The sequence below is a fragment of the Scyliorhinus canicula genome, chromosome 7 (genome assembly GCF_902713615.1).
Source record: "Scyliorhinus canicula chromosome 7, sScyCan1.1, whole genome shotgun sequence".
Lineage (NCBI taxonomy): Eukaryota > Metazoa > Chordata > Chondrichthyes > Carcharhiniformes > Scyliorhinidae > Scyliorhinus > Scyliorhinus canicula.
This window is the reverse complement of record NC_052152.1, coordinates 200,029,478-200,041,978: the sequence shown is the minus strand read 5'-3', so window position 1 is coordinate 200,041,978 and position 12,501 is coordinate 200,029,478. Positions and strand designations below refer to the sequence as shown.

At 41.9% G+C, this 12,501-nt stretch overlaps 1 protein-coding gene across 3 annotated transcripts in view; it reads right to left on the bottom strand.

Moving 5' to 3' along the window:
• Positions 1 to 1,443: 1,443 nt before the first annotated feature.
• The window catches only part of tbc1d20 (TBC1 domain family, member 20), a 54,606-nt gene continuing 43,548 nt past the window's right edge, over positions 1,444 to 12,501 (bottom strand). For 2 of the 3 annotated variants that reach the window (XM_038803690.1, XM_038803689.1), the window contains one exon: positions 1,444 to 5,443. In XM_038803690.1, the coding sequence (XP_038659618.1) occupies positions 5,188 to 5,443 (256 nt within the window). In that variant the 3' untranslated portion in view covers positions 1,444 to 5,187. The remainder of the gene's footprint in view (positions 5,444 to 12,501) is intronic. The other variant, XR_005461445.1, reaches the window with a different exon arrangement.

Genomic DNA, 12,501 nt, shown 5'->3' with positions numbered 1-12,501 from the left:
ATGTGTGTATAGTCAGAGGCTAAGTATGCAGCCTTGCGGATCCTCAGTATTGAGGACTATCGTGGAGGAGGTGTTGTTGTTTATTCTTACTGATTGTGGTCTGTGGGTCAGAAAGTCGATGATCCAGGTGCAGAGTGAGGAGCCAAGTCCCAGATTTTGGAACTTTGATATGAGCTTGGCTGGGTTGAAGGCGGAGCTGTAGTCAATGAATAGGAGTCTGATGTAGGAATCCTTGTTATCAAGATACTCCAGGGATGTGTAGGGCCAGGGAAATGGCGTCTGCTGTGGATCAGTTGCAGCGGTATGCCAATTGCAGTGGATCTGGATGTTAAACTAACTGGCCTATAGTTCCTTTCCTCCCTTTCACTCTTTTTGAACAAGGGAGTCACATTGGCTGTTTTCCAATCTTCTGATACCCTCCTGAAATTTAGTGTGTTGCGAAAAATTTCAACCAATATGTTCACTGTCTTTGCAGCAACTCCCATTAACCCTAGCATGCAGTTTATTGGGTTCTGGTGACTTTTCCACCTTCAGCTCCTGGAGTTTCTCTTTTACTCTATCCGCTGTGATTTGGATTTTTGTAAGTTCTATGTTATTTGAAATCAGTCCGTCGTTTATGTTAGGGATATTTGCAATGGCTTCCATGGTGGAGACTAATGCAAAAATGTATTTAGCATATCCGCCATTTCTTTGTTTGCTGTTATTAATTCACCAGCCTCGTTCAGTAAAGGCCCCACATTTACCTTAGTCGCCCACTCCCTATTCATATATCCATAGAAACTCTTATTGTGTGTTTTTACACTGTATGCACTGCATAGGGAACATTTGAGGCAATTCCCAGCCTCACTTGACTTTCCTTTCTGATTAATTGATTTTGCCACAATTGTACTGAAACCTGGCTAGCTACTTCAACCTTGACCGGTTTCCATTATAAGAGTTGCCGCCTCCCTGAGTTACTGGATAGGCTTTGAACTGACTTAGTACATGCATCTCTCTCTGAACCATTTTCAAAGCTTCCCAGGTCAAGAAGTTTAATCATGTTGTTTCTGATTATTTCCTTTACTGAGGGTTAGCCAGCAGAGAGGCACCAATGTAGCACATTGCTGCTTTTCCCACATAATATTGGGTGACAGAGACTGCTCGACAACCGCTCTCCATTTATTCCAGATCATTGAGAGTCTGTTGCTAACGGCGTTCATTATTTCTCAATAGAGCTCACGAACAAAAGTTATTTTACTGAGTCTATTGAGCTCTCCTTCCGAGTGGCTCCAGCACAAGTCTTAGGGTGGATTCAAAACATTTGTGAATGCGATTTATAATGACAAAACTTCAGCACAACTCATTCAAATCCCTGCCAAAAATGGTCAACAATCTCAACGCGTCACAGCAAGTAATTAACTCAATGTCAGGTTCCAATCAGTGAGTTTTGAAATTGCACTACACTCTGTTAAACGGAAATATTTATTAAAAATAAAGATACATACATTTAAATGAAGTGTCTGGAGTGAAAATAACCTGCAGTGTTTTGCACAACTCTATATTCTATAAAGCGATTTCAAAAGCTGGCACCAAATCCTCTCCAAACCACTGTTCTTTCTTGCTTATGTTGGCGCGTCTCAATTAGCATTCAAATTCTGGTTCAGCGGCTCTGGGTTGAGTTCCATATTGAGGTTTTAACGAAGAACAAAGATTAACACACCAGAGTGTGTTGTGAACCAAGGACCTGCCCGACCATTCCACTGGAGCATAGGGGTACTCAGTTCCTCTTGGAGTTTTTTCCATCACTTTTCCTTCGGCTTTCCCCAAAATAGAGAATCCTGGCGGCTATCATCAGTGCAGAGTACCTGTCCAGATCTCTCTCTCCCCGCCCCCCCCCCCCCCCCCCAACAGAGAAAGCACAGGACTTCAAAGTACCATATGCAGGATTTTTCCATTTCAGAACTTTTCCAGTGGCTACTATAAGAAGATACGAGCAACTTGACGGATGTCATTTGCTTCTGAATATTTTACTCCTGGGCTCTTCTTGCAGGGACTGATTCCTTGCTGGGGCACTACTGCATCAGCACCCTTCCCAAATCCTCACCTTTCTTGACAGTTAAAGTTTACAAAGCATCTAGCTGTATCCATCACACCATCACAAATCTTCAGCAAAATCCCTCAAGGTGCACTTTCAGCCAGGGCTAGTGGCTAGCAAGGAGGGGAGAATCATTTCCACTGGCCTGGCAGAGTTCAGCTAACTCAGCACATATTGGAACTGAAACCACACACTCCTCTACTCTTTGAATTAATTCCAATTTAAATAGTCAGTAGGGGAAACGATTTACAACCTCTTATTTTAATATTTGAATCTGACCCTAAAGAAAATCAGCTAATAAAATCAATATTTGGTGGTGAAAATTGCTGCGAAATAAGGTCAATACAGAAGGCAAGAACTGGGAGAAATTACAATAGATTTTTAAAAATCAAGAGATTTAGAAGAGACGTTGAAGTGGTCAGAAAACATGTATCCATTCGAGAATACAACACAAGAGAGAGTTCATTATACTTCAGTTTACCATACTACAGTTAATTGAACTATCTCATAGCTTCATTAGATCGGGCCCAGTATTAAACATCCCAGGGTATCATGTATCTGTTTTGACAGAAAGTGGTCCCAAAATCTGAGAGACAGGCAAATGGACTGAAATATCACGGTGAAGGGATCAAAAGACAGAAGAAAACTAGCTGATATATATGTAAAGAGACACATCTATTCAACTAATGGCTTTTTCTCTGTAAAATTGACCATGTAAAGACAGTGAAGAACTTCTGCAGCAGTGGTAATCCTTCCTTCAGCTGGGGTAAAGCAATCCAATCACAATTCAAACAATAGTCAATCACAACAATAATCCAATCAAGATTATATCTGGACACCAAGTCACCACTGATCTGACAAAACATTGTGCCAGTGCAACTAATCCATTAATAGTAAATATTGCTCTCCATTGGTACTCAATGGACCAAGAGTAAGGTGCCAGAACGCATGAATAATATTCATATCCTGGGTCACTAGTATTTCACTTACATATACTATAGAGATTGCATCCGTGGTGTAACAACATGCAGGTTCTTCCCAACCAGAGCTCCCCATCTCGACTGAGGCACTCCGAGAGGGCTGGCATGAGGGAAAAGGTAACTCATAACGCAGTCACTCACTTCTATGCAAGAACTTCAAGTTACCTTGGAGACCCCCACCAAAAGGTGACTCATGTGCAGCAACATTAGGGTGGGAAGTAAATGTGAAACAAACAGTATAGATCCAGCTCTTTTCATCATTGTCAACTCTAAGTCAAGTTATTGGTAGCTTCACATAACGGTTAATAAATCTTGTAACCGAGAAAAGCAGGCGGCAGGATTCAGGATTAGTGCATTGCATATCAAGACTAACAGTACATTATCAGACCTAAATTCTTCATACCAGAGTCTCAAGAAAAATAGCCTTACAAGGGCTAGCTATACAAATTAAGAAGCTTTGACTGAGGTTAGTGTGGTTGACACACCAATGTTAAGGCTGCAATATATTACAATTTAAAAATGTTTCTGATTAACTGTTTGTAACAGAGGTATATTAATGAAATACTTGGCCTATGAGCCTCTATGCACAAGTTTGTTGAACAGGTCCCACTAATCATTTGAATGCAATGACTCAATATTTACAAAAATATAATAATTGGTCTTGAAGTGATCCAACTAGGTTGTATTTTTCACCTTTATTTCAAGATGTTTGTCTGGCTTTCAATATAATCATGCTCGAAGGCAGCTGGATAAAGGGAAAATATATTGTATTCTGCAGGCAATAGTTGAAAAACCAAGACACCTTGATGCACCCAAGCACTGCTAAAATCAGGACAATTTGGAGGCCAATAGTCAAGGGAGAACAAAAAATAAATAAGAGACAAAGTTTAACTATCCTGAGGGAAGATGTTCATCAGTTGACTGGCATACTAAACTCATCCATCTACATAATGGTCGTATCATGTACCTGAAAGCCAAAACCCTGCACTGCTCCCACTGCTAGACTCAAATACTTTCCATTAGCAGAATGGGAGCTTTTGTCCTGTGACTTAATTCCACTGATGAATGAGTTTAAAAACGACTGTTTTCTGCCCTTCTCGAGGCATTGACTCCTGCTGTGGTGCAGCATTAAGGCAATAACCAAAGTGACCATTCTTTATCAATGGGTGAATGTTGGTATTCCATTCAATTAAGAGAAGGCAGCTCAGCTAAACTTCATTCTATCCAAATTAAACACCACACTTTTCAGCAGAGATCATTGCACAGCATTATGGAGTAGGAACTGCAGTCTTAAGCAGCCACAGTACCATTCGACTGCTATCAGTCTGACAGCGGTCAGCTAATTCCATGGAAATCAAAACAGCCAGATTCACCACTACATGATTCAGCGACATGCTACTTTGCAGGGAGAACATAGAACTGGAAGGTTTTCATTAATCTCTAGAGCGGAGTCTGCTCTCTTTTGGCTTGGATCAAAGCCAAATCTTTCAGAAAGGAGTGCTTGACAAGTTCTATTACAACACACCAGTCCCAAAGTTAGATTAAGTAACAAGTGGGACAATATTGTTCACTATTGCAAATGTAACATACCATTTTCTGAGCTCGTGATCTATTTTCCACTTAAGCCATACATTCTAATTGAGAGGGCAAATAGGCTAATTCTGCCAAGCCACAGCCTAAAATAGCTCTCCAGCCTCCTCGGAAATTGGCCAGAATATCTCTTCAATTCTTTCCATCGATAAAAATTCACCTCCTTTCTTTGATAGTATGGCTGAGATTGGCAACACACCATGTCAGAACTCAGCAGTGCAAATTCACACTGCATCATTTGGTGGCAGTAGGTTTTTAATGGGTCCTAGCTCAAGGTTTTATTTATAAAAAAAGTGACAGCAAAATGGATATCGTACAATATATTGCAGCTTTATGTTGGTGCTAATCATTCACCAAATGGCAATCAAGAGGTTAGTGTTCAACCCAATCCTACCCTTAACTGAGTATGTATTTTATCCTGCTTGCAGTCTTTAATGACACATTTTAAACTAAAAATAAAAGGCAATGACAAAGGAAAGTACTGCGTCCCACCCTCAATATGTAGTTGGGGATTTGTAAAGTAGCTAAAAATGTTCTTCCTTCTCAAGGAAAAAGTTGCAGTTCAAACTTTGGTGCCCACTCCAGTGCTGTATTGACCACTGCATAGGCTGCTGCCCCCAGTGCCACAGTCAGCCCCATCACTGCCAGTTTTATCAATCGCCTGGTCCCTGTTATTGCCACAATCGCACTTGTTCTGGGTTCTTGCTGGAGCTGTTCTCTGAATCGCCTCCTGAGCACTGCATCAGGACGCTGCTGAGCCGACACCAGTTCAAAATCCTTGAAGGTTGAGACTGCAGTGCTGTGGGGATGAACAGACAAAATACCTCAATAAAGGCAATTCACAAACAGTGCAAAAGTAAGTCTCAAACCATCATTAACCTATCCAATAAAATGACAGAAATCAACATACATATATTTTTTTAAAAATACGGATTTAAAATATTCTCCTTCTTAAAAAGTGTCAATGATCCCTCATTGGCTCAGTGGGTTTGTCCAGACGACAGAGCTCAGGAAGGTCAGGAGCTGGATTCCTGGTCTGTGCTGCATTTGTTGATCACAGCTGGATCAGGTTGGAGTGGGTGGAAAAGAATAAAAAACAGTTAAGGTCCCTGGCGCTGATGTTATCCACTAACTTGTGCTGGAAATGCCTGCATTTGAACACAGATGAGACTAAACAAATCATCACTCACAGACAAAGCTCAATAATGAACAAAAGCCACGGTTGAAGTTCTGGCGATAAACAACACTTGCGGAAATATGTCTGAGTAAATACTTTCGGGAGAGAAGAAAAAATGAATGAGGAAAAAAGTAACATTTTCAATCTACACTTTTTTTTGTACATGTGCTGCTGGACTAGATAATGCCACAACATATAATGGGAGTAAGGTCATAATTCAAGGTGACCAATGGAGTTCCATTAAAAAACAAATTACAAATCAAGGCAAAGTGGAAGAGTTTAGAGAGGGTATGGAGGAGGGGTTCCGGTGTGAGGTGCTCCTGAGGGTGAAAGCCTCCACCCCGTGTGCGAGGTTGGGGCTGATACAGCTGAAGGTGGTGCATAGAACACGGGGGGGGGGGGGGGAACCACATTCATATGTTTTGGTCCTGTCCAAAGCTGGAGCATTACTGGAAGGTGTTCAGGGTAATATCTAAAGTGGTGCATGCGAAACTGAACCCGGGTCCTCGGGAGACCATATTCGGGGTGTCGGATCAGCTGGGTTTGGAAACGGGGCGCGGAGGCAGATGTTGTAGCCTTCGCCTCGTTGATCGCCCGAAGGCAGATTCTGTTAGGATAGAGATCAACCTCTCCACCCTGTGCCCTGGCGTAGGGACCTGTTGGAATTCTTGATGCTTAAAAGGTCAAATTTGAACTGAGGGGAAGGATGGAGGGGTTCTACAATTCATGGACGTTATTCATTATGCACTTTCGAGAATTGGAGCACATCGAGCATTTGGGGGGGGGGGGGGGGGTGGCGCTGAGGGACTGAATGTATTAATGGTGACTATGGGTGATTCCTGATTCCTTTTTGTCATTTGTTTATGTTAACATGCAGGCTAATGTCTGGGGTTTGGTGGGAGGATGGGATCGTTGTTATTTGTATGGGGATTGACATTACATTCGTTACTGATTATTGTTTATTGTTGGGTGTAAATTTGGGAGAAAATGTGAAAAAGGAGAATTTCTTTTTTGAAGTTAAATAAATTCAAAATTTTAAATCTGTGAACATTATGCATGTTTAATTGGGGATCAATTACTTTCCAGAATCTATTAAGTTTGTAGTTTGTGATTCAACTTATGGATTTAAATTTAATACTGCAGCCTACAGTCACATTTCTGTACCAGTATAAAGAATAACCCTTGGATTTATATTGCACTATGGCATGTCAAATTGCACAATGAGCTACTTTCTGCAGTACATATAGGCAAATACAGATGCCATTTAAAGAGACCAGTAGAACTGGTTGAGAACCAGAGGGCACAGATGTAAGTGATTGGCAAAAGAAGCAACAAGTACACAAGGAAAATCTTTTAGAAGCAGCATGTGGTTGGGATATAGAATGCTCTGCCTGAGTATGGAGTAGGTAGTTTCCATCGAGGGCTTTGATGAAAATTGGATAATCATCTGAAGCAAAATAAAAAAGGAAAAAGGCAGGGAGTGCGACTAGGTTGGTTGCTCATTCAGAGAGCCACACGTTCATGATGGTCCAAAAGGCTTCATTCTGTGCTGTAACCAGTCTATAATTCTATGAGCTGTTAAGGTATGTGGACTCATGCATTTATCTAATATCTCAATACACCTTTATGGAGCAGGGACATGAGTCAATATTTTAATCACTGTTCTCTAACCGTTGAACCTTCATTACCTACATCACAGAGGACAATCTGTTTCAGGACAGCTCAGGAATGATTGTTTCCCAAGATTTTCCTGCCCTTCATTTGACTTTTGTGCACAGCAGAATTTGCTTAATTGCCCTTGGATGCACAGGCTCCATTCATTCATTTTTACTCCCACAGTATCACACTATTATCTAAAGCACTGACACATTTGATACTCACCTCACCCCACGACACAGTACGCCCTGCCCAAGAGGGAAAGACCTGTGCCACAAGACATGCTGTACATTACTCAAACAAAATTGCTCAGAGTGGTGATTTAGTTTTGGCTGTTGCACTCTTGAAATAGAACCATTTATATACAGATATGAAATATTTAAAACAATGACCAATAGAGCCCATAAAAATATATTCTGCTGGGAGGCAGTAAGTCGCATCTAGAAGAGCAGTTCTATCTAATCCAGTCCAGTCTGTGGCTCCAGAGCAGAGCAGCTACATTCTGAAAACAATGATTGGTTAGTGAATATTTTGCTAATTTATCTTAAAAACTTGTATAATTTATTAGAAATTGTAGGGTTTTGTTAGTTGTAGTAACATTTACTAACAATAGTAAAGGCTATTAGGAGTAGCAGTGTTTATTATTCCATAGTAAAGATGAAAGAGCAGGTGATTTGTTGCAACTGGAGAATGTGGGTTCTCCTGACACCAGTGTGATCCAGGGCAAATACATTTGCTGCAAGTGGCTGTAGTTGGAGGAGTTTTGGTTCAGAGTCATTGAGCTAGAGGCTGAGCTGCAAACACTGTAATGCATCAGGGAGAAGGAAAGTTACTGGACACTTTGCACCAGGACACAGTCACACCTCTTAGGATAGGATCTTCTGATTTGATCAGTGGTCAGGAACAGGAGGGTGTGACTGCAAGTGAGGCAGATATGAGGACCCTGAAGGTAGAAATGAAGGCGCCTCAAACTTTGTAACTGTTAAACAGGTTCAGGCTTCTTGCAATCTGTTAAGGACGAAAGCGGTGACTACAGGGTGGATAAGCAAACTGACAATGACACCATGGTACTGGAAGTCATTCAAGCAGGGGGCGACGTTAATAGGGATATAGTGATAGTTGGGGACAGTATTGTCAGAGGACATAGATACAGTTTTCTGTAGCAGAGAGCGATGGTCATGTTGCCTGCATGGTGCCAGGGTTCGGGACATCTGCTTTGAGTTGGAGAGGCATTTGCAGTGGGAGAGTGTGGATCTGGTGGTTGTGGTCCATGTAGGGTGCCACCAACATATGTAGAAAAGAGGTTGTGCTGAGGGAGAATGAGCAGCTGGGGCTAAATTACTATCTTAGCCACGAGCAAATTGGTATAAGGTAAATCAGATTATGTGTGGCTTAAGGATTTGTGTGGGATGAATGGGTTTCGATTCAAGGGACACTGGCACCGACACCTGGACCGGATGGACTACACCCCAGGGTCCTAAAAGAGATAGCTGAGGAAATTGTAGAGGCATTGATGATGATCTTTCAGGAATCACTGGAGGCAGGAAGGGTCCGAGAAGACTGGAAAGTGGCTAATGTAACACCATTGTTTAAGAAGGGAGGGAGGCAGAAGATGGGAAATTATAGGCCGGTTAGCCTGACTTCAGTCATTGGTAAGATTAGTCTGTTATTAAAGATGAGATCGCAAAGTACTTGGAAGTGCATGGAGAAATAGGATTGAGTCAGCACGTCTTTGTAAAAGAGAGGTCGTGTCTGATAAATCTGTTTAGAGTTCTTCGAGGAGGTAACAAGGAAGTTAGACAAAGGAGAACCAGTGGACAAGATTTATTTATATTTCCAGAAGGCCTTTGACAAGGTGCCGCATAGGAGACTGTTAAATAAGTTAAAAGCCCATGGTGTTAAGGGTAAGATCCTGGCATGGATAGAGGATTGGCTGACTGGCAGAAGGCAGAGAGTGGGGATAAAGGGGTCTTTTTCAGGATGGCAGCCGGTGACTAGTGGTGTGCCTCACGGGTCTGTGCTGGGACCACAACTTTTCACAATATAATAAATGATCTGGAAGAAGGAACTGAAGGCACTGTTGCTAAGTTAGCAAATGATACAAAGATCTGTAGAGGGACAGGTAGTATTGAGGAAGCAAGGGGGCTGCAGAAGGATTTGGATAAGCTAGGAGAGTGGACAATGAAGTGGCAAATGAAATATAATGTGGAAAAGTGTGAGGTTATGCACTTTGGAAGAAGGAATTTAGGCATAGACTATTTTCTAAATGGGGAAATGCTTAGGAAATCAGAAGCACTAAGGGATTTGGGAGTCCTTCTTCTCTTAAGGTTAATGTGCAGGTTCAGTCAGCAGTTAAGAAGGCAATGTTAGCATTCATGTCAAGAGGGCTAGAATAAAGGACCAGGGAGGTACTTCTGAGGCTCTATAAGGCTCTGGTCAGACCCCATTTGGAGTATTGTGAGCAGTTTTGGGCCCCGTATCTAAAGAAGGATGTGCTGGCCTTGGAAAGGGTCCAGAGGAGGTTCACAAGAATGATCCCTGGAATGAAGAACTTGTCATATGAGGAACGGTTGAGGACTCTGAGGTCTGTACTCGTTGGGATTTTAGATGGATATGGGGGGATCTTATTGAAACTGGCAGGATACTGCGAGACCTGGATAGAGTGGACATGGAGAGGATGTTTCCACTTGTAGGAAAAACTGGAACAAGAGGACTCCATCTCAGACTAAAGGGACGATCCTTTAAAATAGAGATTAGGAGGAATTTCTTCAGCCAGAGAGTGGTGAATCTGTGGAACTCTTTACCACAGAAGGCTGTGGAGGCCAAATCATTGAGTGTCTTTAAGACAGAGTTAGATAGGTTCTTGATTAATAAGAGGATCAGGGGTTATGGGGAGAAGGCAGGAGAATGTGGATGAGAAAGTATCAGCCATGATTGAATGGCGGAACAGACTCGATGGGCCAAGTGGCCTAATTCTTCTCCTATGTCTTATGGTCTTATTGGGGAAAGGGGGAACCGTACTGTTTGGATGGTCTGAACAGTGTTGGGACCAGTGTACTGTCAAGTCATCTAACTAGAGTGTTGGGGCTTTTTAACTAAATAGTGGGAGTGAGGGGTCAAGATTGGGAAGATGTGATAAATTAAATAGAGGAGACAAAGCAAGAGACCAAGGTACGAATAAGGGAAATGGTGATCAGAGTTTGGCAGGAAGGGACAGAGTGTACATTAACAGAGCCCCTGTAGATAAAGCTAGAGGTTACAAAAACTGTACAAAGACAGAATTAGAGGTTCTGTATCTGAATGCATGTGTAGCATTTGTAACAAAACAGATGAATTGACAGTGGAAATAGAAAATATATGCATGATTTGAAGGCTATTAGAGAGACACGATTGCAGGATAAATATTAAGGATATGTGACTTAGGAAGGACAAGAAACTAAGAAAAAGGGGAGTAGCTTTGTTAATTAATGATGACATTGGTACAATAGAGAGATGATATTAGTTCTGGAGATTAAGATGCAAAATCAGCTTGGGCAGAGAAGAGAAATAGTGATGGTGAGAAGTCACTTGCGGGAGTGGTTTATGGGCCCCCGAACAGTAACCACACTGTTGGCCAGGGTTTACAGGAAGAAATAATGGGGGCTTGTGATAATATAGTTAAATTCGCTGTTGTCAGAAAAGTAGGTAGGAACAAGTTGTGAAGAGGACACAAGCAGTCTAAAAAAAGGGCATGAATAGGTTAAATGAGTGGGTAATATTCTGGTAGATGGAGTATAATGTGGGAAAAATGTGAACTAGCCCACTTTAGCAGGAAGAACAGAAAAGTAACGCATTATTTAAATGGAGGCAGACTGCAGAATTCTGAGGTACAGAGGGATCTGGGTGTTCTGGTACATGAATCACAAAATGTTAGTATTCAGGTTCAGCAAGTGATTAGGAATGGAAAGTTGCCATTCATTGCAAGGGGAACGGAATATAAAAAGAGAGCGATTTTGCTCCAGATGTAGTGTTGATGAGACCACCTCTGGAGTACTGTGTACAGCTTTAGTCCCGGTTTATTTAAGAAAGGATATAAATGTGTTAAAAATGTTTAAGAGAAGGTTCACTTGACTGATAGCCGGGATGGGTTGGACAGCTGGTTCTGTATCCATTGGAGTTTAGAAGAATGAGAGGTTATTTTTTTGAAACATAAAAGATCCTGAGGAGAGTTGACGGTGAATGCTGAAAGGCTGTTCCCCCTGGTGGAGAGACTAGAACCAGGGGATATATTTTTAAGGTCTTCCATTCAACACGAAGATGGGAAAAATGTTTGATACCCAGAGGGTCTTTGGCACTCTTTCCTGGAGAGCAGTGGAAGCAGGGTCAATGAATATTTTTAAGGTAAAGATAGATTGACCGCCACATTAGGAAAGAATCTAAAGTTATCGGGAGTAGTTATAACTTGAAGATGAGGCCACAATCAGATTGGCCAAGATCTTATTGAATGGCAGAGCATGCTTGAGGGGCCGAAGGGCCAACTCCTGCTCCGAATTAATGTTTGTATAATACATTATAATGTTGCTGGAAACTTTCTCTAGAATGGCCCAAAGCACCAGCTTCAGGTTTCTGATAGATATGTTTTTTAATTACTATAAATAATGCAATCACAACTGTCCTGTGGGAGGTGGGGAGGAAACAAACTAGGTAAAATAAAACCAAGTATATCTTGTCCTCACCAATCTACCTGTCACAGGTGCACCTGTCCTGTAGGAGTGACCACCACAGTCCTCGTAAAGGCAAAGTCTCATCTTAACACTGAGCATACCCTCCATCATGTTCAGTGGCATTAAATGGGTGAGATCCAGAACAGGTCTAGCAGCTCATAAATGGGCATCCATGAGGAACTGTGGGCCATAAGCAGCAGAATTGTATTCAGCCACAATCTGTAACCTCATGGCCCTGCATTTGCCCACTCTACCATTCCTATCAAGTCAGGGGTTGAGAGAGTACAAGAGGGCATACCTATTAAATGAAGTGCCAACCTG